This window comes from Cryptomeria japonica, unplaced genomic scaffold (genome assembly GCF_030272615.1).
Source record: "Cryptomeria japonica unplaced genomic scaffold, Sugi_1.0 HiC_scaffold_87, whole genome shotgun sequence".
Lineage (NCBI taxonomy): Eukaryota > Viridiplantae > Streptophyta > Pinopsida > Cupressales > Cupressaceae > Cryptomeria > Cryptomeria japonica.
In genome coordinates this window covers 98,679-118,027 of record NW_026728909.1, presented here as the reverse complement: position 1 = coordinate 118,027, position 19,349 = coordinate 98,679, and the positions used below count along the sequence as shown (strand labels likewise).

The 19,349-nt window shown below is 37.4% G+C and overlaps 1 protein-coding gene across 1 annotated transcript; it reads left to right on the top strand.

The window, feature by feature from the left end:
- Nucleotides 1–345: 345 nt before the first annotated feature.
- LOC131056001 (pathogenesis-related thaumatin-like protein 3.7) lies at nt 346–1,342 on the top strand. The gene is made up of 2 exons (XM_057990323.2): nt 346–412; nt 515–1,342. Exons 1-2 carry the CDS (start codon nt 346–348, stop codon nt 1,138–1,140), a joined length of 693 nt encoding a protein of 230 aa, XP_057846306.1. The 3' UTR covers nt 1,141–1,342.
- Nucleotides 1,343–19,349: the final 18,007 nt, after the last annotated feature.

Genomic DNA, 19,349 nt, shown 5'->3' with positions numbered 1-19,349 from the left:
ACTAAATCCAACATCCTTTTTTCCCATATCATATGGCTATTTATGTTTTGTTGGTTTGATTTGTTGTGAAACTTGGTTGTCTTTAATATTACAGCTATTATCTGAATATTGATGACCCTTACGGTTGGAAACTGGGCAGCTCTTACCTGAAGTCAAGTCATGTTATAAATGCAAGCTTGAATTCTGTAACCGGAATGCGTACGATACTAGCCTTCTCATGCCGGGTCCTTCCTCTGTTGCTTCCTTCATGACCGGCGGAGCGATCTTTTTCTATATAAATGAATAATCCCTCCTCATATACCCAATCTATCTATCTTCATTCAATCGTTCAATTCAGACGGTATAATGGCCATGGTATCAGATCTTGCGCTTGTTCTTGTGGCTGGACTGGCCATATCTTTGCATATGCAACGTAAGATGTGTTGGTAAAATAATACGTGTTGTAGGTTGTTGAATGGTATATACATCTCTCTAGGCCTTACGATAATTTTTGTGTGTGTATGTTTTGTTGCAGAGGCGTGGGCAGTTAAGTTTGATATACGAAACCAGTGCGGGTACACAGTTTGGGCGGCAGGACTACCAGGAGGAGGGCAGCAGCTTGACCAAGGTCAGACATGGACCGTCGATGTGCCGGCAGGGACAAAGGCGGCAAGATTCTGGGGCCGAACTGGCTGTTCTTTCGATGCGAGCGGCCGAGGAACCTGTCAAACTGGTGACTGCAACGGCCAACTGAGCTGCCAAGTCTCGGGGGGCGTTCCGACCACGCTGGTCGAGAACACCCTAAATGGAGATGGCAACCAGGACTTCTACGATGTCTCCCTGGTTGACGGCTTCAACGTTCCTCTCTCCATCAATCCTACAAATGGACAGTGCACTGCCCCTGCATGCAAAGCCGACGTGAATGCTGCTTGCCCTGCTGAATTGAAGGTGAATGGTGGATGCAATAGTGCCTGTACTGTCTTTCAAACTGACCAGTATTGCTGCAGAGGTTCCTATGTCAAGAACTGCCCCGCCACAAACTACTCGATGATGTTCAAGAACCAGTGCCCACAGGCATACAGTTATGCTAAGGACGATTCTTCCAGCACTTTCACCTGCCCCTCTGGTACCACCGACTATAGTATTGTATTCTGTCCCTAGATATATATAGGATCATCATAGTCATTATAACCTCCAAATAATCAGCTATGATCTTATCACCCGTGTATTTAGTATCTGATATATGGTGGCATAAACTATCATTTGGTAGAGTCATGTAAATAAGCCATCGGTTGGTGTAAGGTATACATGCCAGTTTCCAAGTATCACAGTTTATTGTAAATAAAATTCCATCGGTATTTTAATGGGTAATGAGGAAAAGCTAATCCATATGCAGTTATCTTTTTAACATTTTAAGTTCTAATATATTAAATATATATATATATATTCAAATAATACAGATATTTACTTGTTTTGAATTATAAATCTTAATTTTAAAATATAGATTATTTACATTCATCAAATAAAATTTTGAGTCACAATTGATTTTTTTGTAAACTAGCTACTTTTGGGTGTTGCATTCCATATATATTAAAAATTGAAAATTTTTCAATTAAATAACAAATCTAAAATAGGGCCAGAATGCATCTCTACTCTTACTTACTTAGACAAAATCCTACATAGTAGCTACATCCAATATCTCTTATCAGCTTTACATTCAAACTAAACATACTAGAGAAACTAAGTTTCAATTTTCACATTATTACCTTTTGGAATATCTTGATTAGGTTTTTGGTTGTTTGTGAATGCAAAGGACGAGTTGACATGATCTAGACTCACTACATTAATGGAGGCCTTTAAGAAGTCCACACACTTTTGCACTTAGCACTATCAGTTCTTCACCCTATCTCCAACCACCTCAATAGGGAAAGGAACCCATGAGCCAAATTACTTTACAATAATTAAAATTATATTACTTGACATTTTTTTTTTCTTGTTCTTATTTTTATTTAAATGTTATGAGTTATTTTATTTGGAAAGATTATTTCATTTTACTTGAAATTAATTTTATATTTTTTAGTTGAAAGTTGTTATATATTTCTAATTTTGAAATATGTATTCATTATGTATTTATTTTATGTTTGTAGTAAGATATGTCACTCTTTGATGTGACAAGGACATATGGTGCTAATAAGATAGAGTAAGAATTAATAAATAAATATACTCAACACAAAACTAATCTACTTTCCAATACATATTGTATCAACTCAATCCATAATAGTGGATTCTAATAAATTTGCATGGATATACACATATTTAAAATTTTAAAACTATAATAATAAGATGGGAGAAATTTTTCCGTAACTATATATTACATACAAATTGCCTTTATCACATTATTGGTGATATGATAGTAATTATTGTAGACGTATAAATCTGACCACTTTCCTAAATGAATATTTAATATTTATTTTAATCTCATTCTTCTATTTAATTAAATTCTTTATATTCATCTATTTGATTAAATGAATTACTCAATTTATTTAATTAAGTTCACCTAAGCCTTTTCTAGCCTTTGATTAAATAAATTACTTTATTTAATTAAATTCCCCCTTCTCCCCTTTTAATTAAACTTACATTTAATTAAATTAATCCTTGCAAATAAATAATTCTAATTTATTTATTTAAATCCCTCACTTGTATTTATGCAAGTTGCATCTATTTGATTGAAATAAAGTAGTTTTATTTTAATTAAATTCCTTTTTCCTCCACTTCCATTTTCCTACATCTCCCACTTGCCTCCCTAAACCCCTTCTAGATTATTCTAATCAATTCTAATTTAGCCTAATCCATCTCCTAATTATTGTCACATCCCTAAGAAAAGGGAAGTCACTTCTCAAACCCTCAAAGTCTTCAATAACTATTAAAGGCTTTATGTCCTCAACAAGTTAACCCTCAAAGTCTTCATAACCATTAATGGTTAACTCAACCTTCTTTCATGGCTAGAGACTTTCTCTCTAACTCAACCCTCATCTAGCCCAAGGGTCTCATAAAACATTCATGGCTTTAACTTTGGTTATCCCTTTAACCCTTGCACAAGAGTTTACTGCTTGGGTAAAAGCTTTATCCAATGGATAACCCTAACCTAACATTAACCCTTAGCTCCTAAGGTAACCATCATGTCTTCTCAAGCATTTAATTATTATTTCATCTCCTCTCAAGCAACCTCTTGTTGACAATTGTCACCATTTCATTGGTGAGAATTGTAAACATGGATTGATAACTTTCAATCCTGGCCCTTGTTAAGATTATCCAATCTTGACCATCCATTTCCCTATTTTCCCTATAAATAGAGCTCTCATTCTCTCATTTTGAGATATCCAAGTTTCATGCATGTAATCTATAGTCATTTTACTAAGCATTTAGCCTCTCTTTGATAAAATCATCTTAATATCATTTTAGAAGTAATTTTAAATATCATAGCATATCCATGTTAGACTAGTATATATTGTTAGGAGAGGATTGCTAATCTTTATCATAACATAAAATTCATACTAGTTTAAAATCATCATAGATTCAATATCATACATGTCTAGGAATGAAATCATGGTAAATTAATCAAACATCACCCATTCTTTGAGTTGTTATTCCTAAGTCACTTTGCTCCGTGATTTGAGAGAAAAGACATTGACTTGAGGGATCCTGTGAGATAGAGAACAATGGAACATCCCTTGGGAAGTTGAGCTATTCAATATAGCTTCATAACTTGCACCAAGAGTCCCATTGGTGTGTGGATCTTTTGGAACCTGAATTTTATGTTTTTGTACACCACTGCATTTCCCACAAACATTTCTGGCACCCACCATGGGGCTCGAAATTAGGTCATTCCCTTCTCACCGACCATTTAAATGGCACTCTAAGAGAAACTCGGGATGACAGGCTTGCTAAATGATTTAACTGCTTGAAATGAAGAAAGCATGAAAGAGTGGTTTGGCATTTTGGTCACCCAATTAAGGGGAGAGCATATACTTTCCACTTTCGAGACAAGGCACTCAAGTGTTCTTTTTAACCTTTCAAAGAAATGATTTGCTAACTTCTATTTGGAGATTTTGCTCCAAAAAGTATGGTGTTCTTTTTAACCTTTTATAGCAATGATTTTCTATCAAAAAATTGGAAATCCTGGTCAACAAAAGAAATCGTGATTTTGGTCAACAAAATTAAAGTTGATAAGTGAGAACTTTCCCTTTTTCCTTACACAAAATAAAGATGAGTTTCTTTTACTTTTGCAATAAATTAAAATGAATCCTTTTAGGCACCAAAGGAAGGTGAATTTCTTTTTACCTTTGTTGATTGAAAAGTAAATTTGTTGTTCTTTTTAAACCCGAACGAAGTGTTTTCCTAACTTGGAAGAATGAAATTTTTTTCTTTGTTGTTCTTTTTACCCATGCAATAAGGAAAAGATGAAGTTTTGTTTTAAATACCAAAGGAAAGTATGAAGTTCATTTTAAACATCCCAAAGAACTTATGAGGTTTATTTTAAGCTTTTGCAATAAAAAAGAGGGTGAGTTCTTTTTAACTAACTTTTGAAAGAAAGAAAAGAAAAACTTAAACTAACTCCTATTGCTCCTGCAGAAAAAGGTTAGAACCTGAACAAAATCAGTTAGCAAAATAATCAAATTCTGAGGGTGGGCTTCACAAGCCTAAAATTTTCTTTCTTCGATTACAGTTTTGTGTTTTCCTTTGTTAGAGCTATGCATTAGACTATTGCACAGGTGAGCTACAGAAACATGCAGATGCACTACAAAAACATGAAAATGTGCTACAAAATGACTTCTATGCGCTAAGATGGTTACCGAATGTTCTACTATGTTTGTCGAATGCGTTATGATGATATAGAATACAACCAGAATATCAGGTGCTAACAAAAAGTCTAAATGTGCTAGTGGAGAGGTCTTCACTAAACAGTATACTAGAAGCACTAACTAATGTTTCTACGCACTAAAGAAAGGTCCCAATGTGCTAAACCAGCTTTCCCACGTGCTTGCAATATTGCTCCTACAAAAAAAATGATAAGATTAATGGGGTTCGGCCCCATGGTGGGTGCCACAAATGTGTGCAGGAAATGTGGTGTATAGAAACGTAAAATTAAGGTTCCAAAAGATCCACACACCAATGGGACTCTTGGTGCAAGTTATGGAGCTATATTGAATAGCTCAACTTCCCAAGGGATGTTCCATTGTTCTCTATCTAACATGATCCCTCAAGTCAATGTCTTTTCTCTCAAATCATTGAGCAAAGTGACTAAGGAATGAAAACTCCAAGAATGTCAAGAAAACCCCTCATTCCAAAGGCTCATGGAAAGACTTATTGAAGCAAACGAGGAAAAATATATGCTCATGCTAACTAGAAAAGGAGTTACACTTCCTAAAGATTTTAATACCGAAAACTTAAGGAATGTCGCTGAAAGAATTTTTAGAACAAGGTCTAGAAATTATGCCTATCAAGACCAAAAAATAGAAGAAGAAACACATGGCCCATAAATCATGCATGAACAAAATAACACCCCCGAACACAACCATGGCCGACCTCAGGATAATCTTAATGAAAGGGGGAAGGTTTCCCTCGACATACAAATGCACCCATGGTCACTCTTACACAACAAATCCAAATGCTGCAAAGGCAAATGTAGAACATGCAACAAGGGACCACAATGCGATACTCCTTGGATGAAATCTGTCCTTACTCCTTTGACAGGAGATTAAACATGATACCTTTTCCCCCAAATTCAGATATGCGAAAGTACGACAAATACGATGGTAAAAGTGATCCTCGCAATCATGTTCGGGAATTTTGTACCATAAGCCTAGAGTTTTCTCACGATGATTCTTAATGAGACTATTCCCAAGAAGTTTGGGAGGGAAAACAATGGAGTGGTTGTCTAAACTTACACTTCCCATCAGATCATTTGATGAGTTTGTAAACAAATTTATCACAAAATACTCCTATAATATTTAGCATGCAATCACCATGTTGGATGTATGCAACACCAAATAAAAAAGCAATGAAACATTCATGGTGTTTCTTCAGTGTTGGAGACGTATGGTTTCAAGATATCCTCGAGACATGCCTGAAAAGGAAAAGATGGAGATCTTTATTGACAATCTAAATAGTGAGATGTGTTATCAACTCAAGCTCCAATGCATACCAGCTTTCACCAAGTTGATAGAAAATGGAATCCAAGTAGAGGAAGCCTACATCAAGAAAGGAACATTGAAGTTATTTAAGGAAGGAATTAACTCATCCAACACTCACTCCTTTAACAATAAAAATAACAACAACACTTTAGACAAATCAAGATTTTGGACAAGAAACAAAAACATTGTTAATGATGGAGGAGCTGATGCTAATGATATGAAGTCCAAACAACCAGTATTAGCTTTATGAGGTAATCCACAATCTAACAAAAATCAAAAGGGTGTTAATCAAGGCACTAACACTTATCCACAAAATACCAATCAAGGACCTTCAATTTCAAATACCAATAACAATACCCAAGGCAACAACAATAAACAAGGCTAACTGAGGGAATAATACAAACCAAAGAGGTAACACCAACACTTTCCCAAATAGACACATCTACACACCATTAGGGAAAACCTTAGAATTGACATTTCGAGAACTCCTGGCGAACAAAATTATCACATTACTGACCATAAACAACTTTGAACCCCAGGTCAAACCACCTTGGTGGAATGATTCGTATTTTTGTGATTTTCATCGAAACAAAGGACATCACACAAATGATTTCATGAGGCTTAAGAATATTGTTCAGGATATGATCAATAGAGGTGATTTAATGGTTGATGGTCTCAAAACAAACGGTGACCACGATGCTTTTAAAAATCCTCTTCCAAATTACAAGAAGGGAGGAGCTCCATCATCAAATGATACAAGAGGAGCTTGTATAAATCACTTGTACAACAACACCATCAATCACATATTGATAGATGATAACCAAATAAATGTCATAAAATCAAGGACAAACAAGACCATGCATCAATCAATGTGACAACCAAAGCTCAAAAATGTGTCTTGAAAGGGCATACATCAACATCCACCACTATTCCCAATACTCAATATGATTTGGTTTATCAACTACAGAGAACTCCTGCTCAAATATCTATACTCGAGTTGCTCAAGTTCTCACCAAAAGATAAGGATATCTTAGAACAAGCATTGGTTGAAACAAACATTCCTCAAGATCTGGACATTGATAAAATTCCAAGCCATGGTGGCTCATATGACAGGGCCTCATAAACTCACCTTTTCCAACATGATAATGTCTCTTTGAGTCATCCACATAACACTCCCCTTCATATCAAAGTCTTAGTCTACAAACATCGAGTTAAAAGAGTATTAAGAGATGGAGGAGTTGGTCTCAATATATGTGCTTTAAAGCTTATCCGTGCATTAGGCTTCTTTGAGAAGTCTATTGATCCAAACAAAAAGATCACCATCAAGGCCTATGATGATGAAGACAAGTCATCTAAAGGAACAGTGATACTACCTATTTAGGTAGGACTGATACAAAGGGACACTATGTGCCAAGTCTTAGACATAGACTTAACATACAATATTCTATTGGGTCATCCTTGGATACATGAAATGCAAGTAGTGCCTTCAACATACCATCAGTGTGTCAAATTCCCATATAATGGACAGGAAATCTCCATATCTACCGATAATAATCCTTTTCAACATTGCAATGCTATGGGGACAGCTCAAGACAGCCTAGTTCCACACAATAGGAAAGCTCCAGCTTCCTTAGCATTAGATCATCATCAAGAAAAAATCAAGTCTTTATCCATGGACTTCAAACAAAAGTTGAAATCAAAGATCAAGGCATGGGAGAATACTATTTTGAACCCATGTGTCTATCAAAATTACCAACATCACCAAAATCTCATGGACAACCTTCTGCATCGACACATCAATCAACACAACCCATCACCAAGTTTGATGGAAAATTTATCCAATTGGGCACACTAGCAAATGAATCATAAGGGAAAGACATCCTTAGTTGGCTATACAAGGATGAGGAAGAGGTCAGAGCTGCTACTCTAGAGGTGGCCATACCAACACAACAATATGGTTAATGATTCCTGATCATACGACGGATGGGATACAATAGCAAAGGACCTATAGGCAAGCATCAAGAAGGCATTACAGAACCGCTAGAATCTCCCTCACAATTTTCACGGGATAGAACAAGACTAGGATATGGACACAACATACCACCTTGGCAGAAACAAAATAAGTATCAGAAACCTCAGTGGAAAGAAAAGAATAAATATAATGAGAACTCATGGCAAGAGGTGCTACACCAAGTAGTAGAAACAAAAAGGAAAGAGTGAGAACACAAGGAAAAAGAGAAATGACAAGAAAAACTAGCCATTCAAAGGGAAGAAGCATCTTATGAGAAAGTGCATCATGTACATGAACCTATTCAAAACAAGGCATAGTCATCACTCGAAGATATCACTACTCCCCAAGGAGAAATAGTGTATGAACAAGTGCAAAGGGTACAAGCAGGCTCTGATTCTGAATCAGAAAAAATTACAAGACTGATATCAATTATCAAAGATGTTTTCTCACCCTACAACGTACCTGTCAGCAACACTAAAAGACTTTGGGACATTACTTCTTAAATAGATTCTAATGACTATGAATGGGTTAGTTGTTCAAATATTACCGAGGATGACAAGGAAGGTACTATCCATTCACACACACCCCTTTCTCAGAAGGGACAAGGCGTAGAGTCTCGATTACTTGAATTCAGACCACGACATATCTATGAGGCTAAGGAAAATGAGTAGCGGTACTACGAACAAGTCTACACCCAAAGATGATGCCATTAAAGAACTTGACAATATCATTAACCTAATGAGCATCCCAGATAACTATAATGATACCTCTATCATGACACTTACTGCAACCGATCTCAACCCACCAAATGAATCTCTATTGCTTGTATTTCCTGATCTCATAGACTGGGAAGAACCTAAACACTGTGATATACCCAATTTCCCAGATGATGAATCCATTTGTCCAGTATCTATGTACAGTCAACCCAGAAACATGCTCTACAAGGGAACAAAATAACAATATTTGCAATCAGGGGAGTGCCAAGTCTCTCAATCACAAAAATGAAAGAAACAAAGGATCTAATGTTGCAAACCAGTCAATGGCAGCACTAGATCACAAGAAAGTCAAAATAAAGGATGCATCTAAGGGCAAAAACCTTTTAAAGGCACCTAAGGATGGGAGACCTGACACTCTTCCTGAATACTATCAAGAGCGGTGACCCATATTGATTGAGGCAACTCAATTAATAAACATAGGTACGGAAGGAACATCTAAGAACATACACCTAGTAGAATCACTAACAGAAGAAGAACAACTAGAGTTTATCAGATTCTTCAAAGAAAAGAAAATTAATTTTTCTTGGTCCTATGCTAATATGCCTGGAATAGAATCGAACCTGATCATGCATCATTTATCTATTGTTCCAGGAGCTAAGCCAGTCAAGCAGAAATTAAGAAAGATGAATCCGCATGTGGCATTAATGGTCAAAGATGAACTAAAGAAGTTATTAGACGTCAGATTCATCCGACCTATAGACTATGCTAAATGGATTTCAAACATTGTACCATCAGACCTCCTCCTCTGAGCCGATCGTCTAAACTCGTCAGTCCCTCCCACCACTGCTATCACCTCTCCTACTCTCTTCTCACCCCCAGCTCGAATAGCCAAACCTTCTCTCCCTCTATCCACCATAGCTCGCCGCACTGCTCTCTCCACCGAATCCCTCTGTCACCACCATCTCCACCCCGATCTCCTCTCCTAGCCCGATCTCCACTCCTCCCTCGATTCACTCGCCAACCTCGACCACATCCTCTACCATCTCCACCATCATCCCCTCCACCATCCCCACCTCCCACATCCAGCTCCTCTCCATCTTCTCTCCGTCTCCCTAGCCTCTCGGGCTTCTCATCATACTCATCATCATCAAAAGCGGGAATCATCTCTGCTGGATCTGATATCCTGGCAACAACATGTGCCGCAAACAGTGCGGTGAACTTCTTTGTCATCCCTGCGTCTACTACCCCATAGGCATAGTCCCATATCTGGCTGGCTAAGTGAAAGAACTCTTCAACTTCCACTGCACTATCAATAGTGGGTCCCCACTCTGGTATATCCTATCTCTGTCAAGCATACAAGCATGCTCCTTGTTGATGACCATACTACCGCAACACTCGGCTATGCAAAAATCTCTCAATAACAAAGGGTATCCGCCCTATCAAAAATTGGGACATATAGATGTATGACATCTCCATCCCAACCTCTGCCTATACCTCACACTCCATATATGGTCTCCAGATGACCGTATCAATATCATCTAACACTCTCCTCCAGTGCTCTAGTTTGCCTAGCTTACGTTGGACAACTATCCCTCGATATCCGTATGCATAAGCACACCCAACAGGCCTATCTCTTTTCGCCAGTGGCCTGGCTGTGGGAATATGCTCCAACGTCCATACCTATAATAGTGTAACTCCAACTAATAGACTGCTATAACCCAAGTACACCACCTGATGCAGATCCCTGTATAAGTGGGCCAGCATAGCCGACCCCCATGCAAATCAATGACGCTATGTCACCATGTCCTCCAGGACCAACCCCCATCCTACTGCCAGTCCCTTCAACCTACGGTTGGGACATAAGAAACCACCTATGAATCCTACCAGCACTGATGGTAGAGGAGCATAATCCAAATCTATGAACTCCTGCCAGGGGATCTCATATCCACAAACTGTATCATCCTGAAGAATCTGGCGAAGTGCCTCTGTCCCACCCTCCTCTATCTGCCCATAAGGTAACAATGCACCTACCACAGGAATCCACAGAATCCGATTGCAATCCTTAGGTGTCACTGTGAACTCACCTATTGCCAAATGGAAGGTGTTGGTGTCCCTATGCCACCTCTCGGCCAACGCTGTCAACAAACCCCAGTTAATGATAAATTGGGACATCTCTGACAAAGAGGATAGGCCACACCTCTCAATAATATCCCTATCAGCCTGTGTCAATCGTGGTATCAATGACCACAGTCTTAGAAATTGCTCTCGCGGCTGAACAACTCCAATGCGCTCCTGTCACAAACAAAACAAGTCCAATATCAGTTTCCTAATCAAATCAAATTCATACCAACTTGAAACATTGAAAATCTAATCAAGTTCCACATCATATCAAATCCATTTTCATATCAAATCATATCAACTTGTAACACAATTCAAGTTCCACAATTACATCAACTTGTAACACAACTCAAGTTTCAAATCATATCAACCTGGGTGAATTCACAAAGCTGGTTCCCACTTTTGCCAACGAAGGAATTTGGCGAAAGTGGGAACTTCGATTTTCTAGGTGTTCGAGCGAAATAGTGGTATTCGCTCGAACTACCCCTGGGAGTTCGAGCGAATCACGTTGCGGACCTAGGTTCGCTCGAACCGCGGGTGACTTTGTACGGGCCGAAATCAAGCCTATTGGTTCGAGCGAATGGGGGTTCACTCGAACCATAATGGATTCAAGCGAATCCAATTCGCTCGAAGTACTGTTCATTCGAACCCTCTAATTTGAGGTTTCTCCCAAAAATTTTCAAAATTCTGAAGAATTAATGACTTCGGAGCTCTGGCTCAAAGCACGAATGAAATAATCTTGATAACCCAAAAATATTAGATTGTAGTACTTGGAGAAAGCTTTCCAACGAGTATAATTTTGTTATATTTTGAATTTATTATGTTCTTGTTTTTTTAATTTTATGGAAAATTGGTTTTTCATCGAACATGAACTTCTCTGTTCAACGCATTGGGAAAAATAAGAAACTAATTCAAAAAAATTCTGAAAAATATCTATGCCCCTGGTATTGATGTCTTCTTTCTAACAAAAAAAATAAAATTGAATTTTGATTTATATAGAACAAGTTATGTGTTCAAACTCAAACCTATGTCTAAATTATGACTAGTCGGACTTCAAAACTTTATAAAATGACAAATATTGAACATATCACTATAAAACCAAATGCAAGCCCTGGATATTGATGTTACAAACCAAAATTCAAAAGAATTGAGTTTTTATCATTTATAGAAAAAAATTTATACGTTTCGGGAGGGATCTCACTCTTAAAAAATGTAGTTTGTTGTAAAAAACTACTTTTCGAGGGAGATGGAAATTTTTTTTAAAAATCCATCAAAAAAATTTGAAAAAAATGTATATAGAATCTACAAACAAAATGCTAGAAATCACTAATTTACATCATCTTCAAGTTTTTAATAGTTTAAAAGTTATAGTTCTCGAAAGTTGAAGATTATTTTAAAAATGTACATCTCAGTGTCAAAAGTGGCAAAAAAGTGGGAACCATTATTGTGAGTTCACCCACTTGTAAAACAACTCAACTTTCACATTCATATCAGCTTGTAAAACAACTCAAGTTCCACAACTATATCAGCTTGTAAAACAACTCAAGCTCCACATATATATCAACTTGAAATAATGCAAATCAAATCAAGTTCATTTCAAAACACCCATATCAAAAACCACATCATATCAACGTTCGATCACAATCAACTTGAAACAATGCAAATCAAATCAAGTTATATCAAAACTCATATTGGACAACTTATCAAAACAATGACAACAGACACACAAACTGACAATTCGGACCCATCTTGACAAAACTGGCAAAAACTTACCTATCTTTCTTCATCCAAAACCCTACTTTACCAAAATTTTTCCCTCATGCGTTAAACAATCTTATCTACGTGCTAAAATGCTAGTTATGCGCTACCATTTCCTCTCAATGCGCTACACCATTCATCCTATTCGCTAGCCAGAACCTATGCGCTACCCTATCCTATTTATGCATCACCTAAACTATCCTAAGCGCGACAAACCCCTATGCGCTATCTTATCCTGGCCCTGTGCTACAAACCTAACCATATGCACTAGGGTATACCTACATGCTATCCTACACTACCCTTGTGAACCCTGGCTAACCCTATGTGCTAGGTCTCTCCTACGTGCTACCCAATACGCTACCCTATGCCCCTGATGCGGTAACCTATCTTTATGCGCTAATCTAACCTATCAATGCGCTATCCTAATCTACTTAGACCCTACCCTACTTAGTTAAACTCTACGCACTACACAACCTATCGTATGCGTTACGATTTAACCCTGATGCACTAAACCGTTAAATTCGCGTGACAAAATTCAAAAACATGATAAAAAATGACGAAACAAAAATCCAGAAGGGGTCAAAAAGGATGACTTACCGGTGGTCCATATGTGGCAGGCCTCTGAAACCTCCGAACGCACTCGAATCAATGAGAAGCAAAAGGAATCAACATTTTGTCTTTTCTCCAAGTGTCACTTTCTCCAAATTCAACAAGCACAAATGAGACAAAATAAATCACTTTACCATGAGTATTTGCATAGGCTCATACTTCCACTAAAGTGGGGGCTAAATGTAGTATCCTAAATTGTAATCCCCTATAATTTGGTCCACAATTTGGGCCTTCACCTTAGTGTTTGTACCCCAATACTTAATTAATACCTAATTATGCTTTAATCATGAAAATATGGCCTTATTTTCACTTCATACACCATATGGCCCCTTAGTTGCGACCCTAAAATGGTGTAGGACCAGGGTGTGACACCTCTGTCCTCATTGGGACCATGGTGCCACACCTTGGTCCTCCTTATTTGGGGCCCCCTTTGAACCCCTTGAGCATTTCCAAATTTGAGCGGGAAACCTGGCCCCATGTGATCCTATGTCAGAAAATTAACATGTTTTTCGATGGGCAAGTATATAAGGAGGCTTTCCCCTCTCATTTTGACAGATAGGGGATAAAAGGGAAAAATTATAATCACACGACATCAAGCATTCATGCATTGAAATATACATCATCAAACATTTCTAGAGATCTTCAAGGCAACATATTCTTTATTCATCAATAATAGAGCAACATTACATCATTCATATGCAAGCATGTGTGTGTGATGAGGGTTTTGTCATGCCCATGTCATTTCATATAACATATGTGATTACATTCAATAAGAAAAGCATAATTATTTGTTATTGCAGATGTGAGGTATATCCTTTGATTATTAATTCCAGTATTTGCAATATTCCAATCAAGATTAATGCCTAAACTAGGGTTTTACTTAGGCAAACCCCTATTCCCAACATATTTCCCCTTCTTTTATGAGTAGGAAACAAGTATGAAGTTGCGATCTTTAGAATAAGAACTATTTATAGTGAGTAATCAATCTCCCTTTGGTGTGCTAAAAGTTCAAAGGACTAGGGTGACAGACACCATGGTCGTGACATTTTAGGATCTCCTTTGGGGATTAGATATGAATATGCTTATATTTCTCAAATCTAGGTGCATGGCTCAATTTGATGACTGTAGCTCACTATTTCTGTGTTTTTATTTTACCCTAATTTTAGAAACTCAACTTACAAAAGAGGTTAAACAAATTCATCCCTTTAATCTAATTAGTATTCAGTCCTAATCCTTGCTAGTTTGTGACTGAATCTATTATATTCTAACCCTCTTTTGAATGTAGTTGGTCCCTAAGAAAAAATGAGTGGTTTTCATCCTTCTTATGGTGGAAACCCTAATTTTTCACCCATTACAGTGCCTTTAATGAAATTATTTCTCATATATTTTCAAGAATTTTTTTTTTAATTCAAATAATATAAGAATTTTTTTTTAAGGTGACTGGAAATTTATTAAAGATTTTAAATACTTTGACAAAAATTAGAATGCATTTAACAAAAAAGTCACTAAATTATAAAGAAATAAAATTCAATATTAGTAGAAGAGCTTACTTGTAATAATGTTTTCAAAAAATAGCAAGAGAGGTTAATAGAAAAATATAACTTGAGAGGATAACTAAAACTCATATTGCTACAAAGAAGAGTGAACATTTAGCATTCCAACAAATTCTCACTTCCTTTCGACATGTCTTCTCGGGGTAACCCAAGTTGGACAGGAGGTGGTGGCATGATTAAAGACTCACATGGTGGCCTCATCCTTGCTTCTGTAGTGAACTTTGGTGTCCAAACCTCTAGCATGGCTGAAGTTGTTGTGGTTTTTTTATGGGTTAGTTTTTGCCAAGGAAAAGGGTTTCAGACGAACCACTGTTGAAGGAGACTCCCAAAATACAATCATGATGCTTAATGGGGTGGCTAAACTGGAATGGAAAACTGCCTCTCTCATCGCCAAGTGTCATGCTCTCCTTTGTACTCTTGGCAACTTTAACTTCTGCCACATGCGGCATGAGGAAAACTATGTGGCCGACAAGCTGCTAGGGTTAAACGCATTTGTTAATAATTTTAAAATATGGTCTCACCTGCACGAAATCTCGATTGTGGCTCATGCCATGATCTTGAATGAGTTACCTATTAAGCATGCATAATCCCAAGATTACCTTTTTGGTACTTTCTATTCTTGCCTTTTCCTTTCCCTCTTGGATAAAGCAACATGATTTCAATTTTATTGGTACTTACCACTATAGCCATCAGACCTGTCACTTTCTCAATCCGTCTTCTACATTTTTGGAGATGGGTAGTGATTTGAACTAGGTTGAACTTGATGAATCTTTTGAATTCAAGAACAATGGTAATCTTTGGGCATTATTGGCATTAAGTTGTCATTGATGTCAATTGGTTTGGCAAGGTCATCGGTAAAAAAGAAGTGGTGACCGGTATAAGAAGAGAAAGACATATGATGGAAATGCACATGTGAGTGAGCAGATAGAAGGAAGGCTACCAATACACGTGAATTATGTCATCTGCTGGTAAAGCAGGATTATCGGTAAAGTACAAACTGGGATGAAGGTTGGTCGCTTGTTTGTGATGAAGAGGAGGAATGCTAAAAGAATCATAGCAACATCCTATGAGCAGAACAGAGAGGATGGCATGAAGACAAACCAGAAGGTATGATGAATTATTAGAAGGATGTATTGTCGGTATATAGGATTTTTGTTGGTCATACTGATAAGGTGAATTGAGCCGGTAGTCAACCTTGGTCAACAAAGGATGTCAAACCAACATAGAAATCCAAGCAAAGGTGGATGTCAAAAAATATGACAGTTGGATGCCAAGTGGAAATATTGCACATGTTGATGGAGTGTGCATCAATGTAACAAGTCAGCAAGCAGGTCAACCTTTATGACAAACCCGCAAGCCACAGATGATGCCAGAGGATTGTGGCTCGAGGAAGGAAATATGGAAAGTGACTGAAGTGATCCTACAAGAAGATTTGATCTTCATACCCATTTGCTGAAGGAAACAACATAGCCATTAATGGCGTATGACAGACAAAACCAAAAAAGCATGTTGCAAATCTCCAGATTTAAAAAATGCATATTGGAATGTGAAGCTTTGTTGTTGTTGATCGATGTCATGAAGTTCATATTCCTAGAAAAGAAGATTAAAAAAAATCGGATTTGGATCGAGTTGGAGAAGGAAAAACCTAACACGATATTGTTTGAATGCGATTTTGGGCAGGAATTCAAGATTATAAATATGTGAGCTCTAGATAGAAATTACTGATGCTTAATGTGAAGAAGGAGAGTGAAGAGAGTTTGAGAACAGAGAAGGATCATCTTCCTTAGAATTTATTCTAAGAAATTTGTAGAGTGAGTTAGCAGGCAAACTAGTGAGAGGGTTTAATTGGCAGAGATAGACTACTGGTAAACAATTGCAGGTCTGATAATTGAGCTAACAAGTTAGGCGTAATCAGTTAAGAAGGCATCCAAGTGTGACTGAGTGTGGTGTTAGGTTGAGAGAGAAGAAGAGAAGACTGTTAACTAGCATAAATTTGTTTGATCAAGAGTTGTAGAACTCATTTGCAACCAGAAGCTATAACTGTATCAAAATTGTATTTCAATATACATCACTAAGTTGGAGCTTGGTGTAGGGGTTGGTGCTCCTTGCGTTGGTGCTCCTTGGGCTGGTGCCCTAAATATTTGTAATTCATTGTTTCACTTGTGAGGTTGGATTGGAGTAGTAGTCTCCAACAACATTTCTCACCAAGGTTTTTCCCATATTGGGTTTTCCTCGTGCATCTGGTGTTGTGGGTTGAATTTTTGTTTTTGTCTCTTTTAGTATCCACTTTTGTCTTACCAATTTGACTGTTTAGTGCTTAGGATAATAACCGGTATTCTAAGGTTGTTTTAAAAAGAAAAAGAACTTAGGAACAACCGATTCACCCCCTCTTAGTGGTACTTTGTGTTCAACAATTGGTATCAAAGCCTAGGTTCCCAATTGTTTAAAGCTTGGGTAGACTATGATCTTAGAATACAATGGAAAGAAATGAGCCTGCCCCCTCAAAATATCCCATGTTTGATGGGTCTAACTATGCCTTCTGGAGCAGAAGAATGGAGACCTATATTTCCTCCCTTGGTTTTGATGTGTGATGTCTGTCAAGAATGGGTATACTATCCCTAGTGTTCCTCCCACTGGTTTGGATGCCAAGAAGGAGTATGAGAACAATACTAAGGATAAATATGGTATCTTGCGGGGGTTGTCTAATAATGAGTTTGTCAAGGTCATGCACTATGCATCCACCAAGGAGACTTGGGATAAAATGCAGAGGTTATTTGAAGGGGATGCAAAACTCAAAGAGGGCAATTTGCAAGCACTAGGGGCCAACTTGAAGGCATCAAGATGAAGGATGTAAAAATATTGCAGACTACCTTCACAGATTTGATGTAACTATGAATACCATCAAAGGACTTGGAGAATAAATTGCAGATGAGATTCTTGTCAAGAAGGTACTTAGGTCTCTCACACCTAAGTATGATACTAAGGTATCTTCCATAGAAGAAGCCAAGGATCTGAAGATCTTTATAATGGATGAGCTATTTGGATCACTAACAACCTATGAAATGAGAACAACCGGTGATACATCCTCAAGGAAAGAGACAAAATTCAACTCCATCAAGAAGGGCAAAGAAGTGGTAGTTTATAAAGGATCGAGTGAAGAATCTGATGCAGAGGTAACAAACTTTATCAAAAATCTCAAAAGAGGATCCAGAAAGTATAAAAGAAAGTGACCACTCAAATGTTTCAACTGTAGAAAAGTTGGACAAGTTGATACAAAATATCCTTAAAATGAAACTGGTGGAGATGAGTAAAGAAGCTTTAGTAGATTTGCTGGTAAAGACAAAAAAAGGAATGTCTGCCAGCAAGGAAGAAGAGGCTACCAGAAGCAAAACAACCTATGCACTATTGAAGATGATGCCTCAGATGAAGTAAGTGCATCAGAAGATGACTACCATGAGAATGACAGAGAAGTTAATCTCTTTATGGCACTTGATGAACCGGATGGTAAAGATAAGGAAGAAGAAGATAATGAGGCTGAAGTGGACCTAGAAGGTTAGCTTATATGTTCTCTTGAGGAGTTGAGTAAAACAAGAAGAGAAATCAAGAAATTCAAGCTCGCTATAGTAGAGGAACAACGTCTCTTGAAGAAATCCCTAGATGAGTCCAATCAGGTTATATCTAACTTGAAACTGCAGCTGGAATAAGTCAAGAGGATATGTGAAGTTACATCCTCTGATTTGATGAAGAAGGAAAAGGAGCATCAAGATCTGGAAGCAGAAATAGTAAAGCTCAGAAAGGAGCTTGAAGAAAGTAAGGAAGAAATAAAAGTGAGAAGCAAATATGAAGGCAACACCGAAGCCTTAAACAAGATGTTGAGCAAACAGAAGCAATCCAAAGATACCGATGGCTTAGGATTTGAAGAAGGTCAAAGTTCAAACAGAAAAGACACATCTAGTAAGGAGATACAATTCACCTCTTCCAATGAAGGTGAAGAAAAGAAGACATTCACAGTAAGAAAGGATACCTGTAAGAAGATATATGCAGATGCTATTAGAAACCACCACACAAACTGGTATACACAATCAATGTATCAACATACAAATCTAAGGAGAAATGCAAGAGTTGACCATGAAGGATTCACCAGAGTCAGCAACATGAAAGAAAGAACCCTGGTGAGGCATTCATTTACAGGACCAAGGCAACCTAACAAGTATGTTCCAAACTTTCATGGTTATTGTTACCTGTGTAACAAATTTGTGCATAGAATAGCTGATTGTAGATTAACCAATAAGACCACCATGAATTATGAAAGTAAAAATCCTTTTAATGCACTTTGGGATATGAATGTTGTCTATTATTAGTGCAATGGATTTGGTCATAAGATTTTTGAATGTAGGAAAAAATAAACCGA

Coding starts and splice junctions, on each gene's coding strand:
- LOC131056001 (XM_057990323.2), top strand. CDS start 346: ATGGCCATGGTATCAGATCTTGCGCTTGTTCTTGTGGCTGGACTGGCC. Junction 413..514: donor CATATCTTTGCATATGCAAC/GTAAGATGTGTT, acceptor GTTTTGTTGCAG/AGGCGTGGGCAGTTAAGTTT.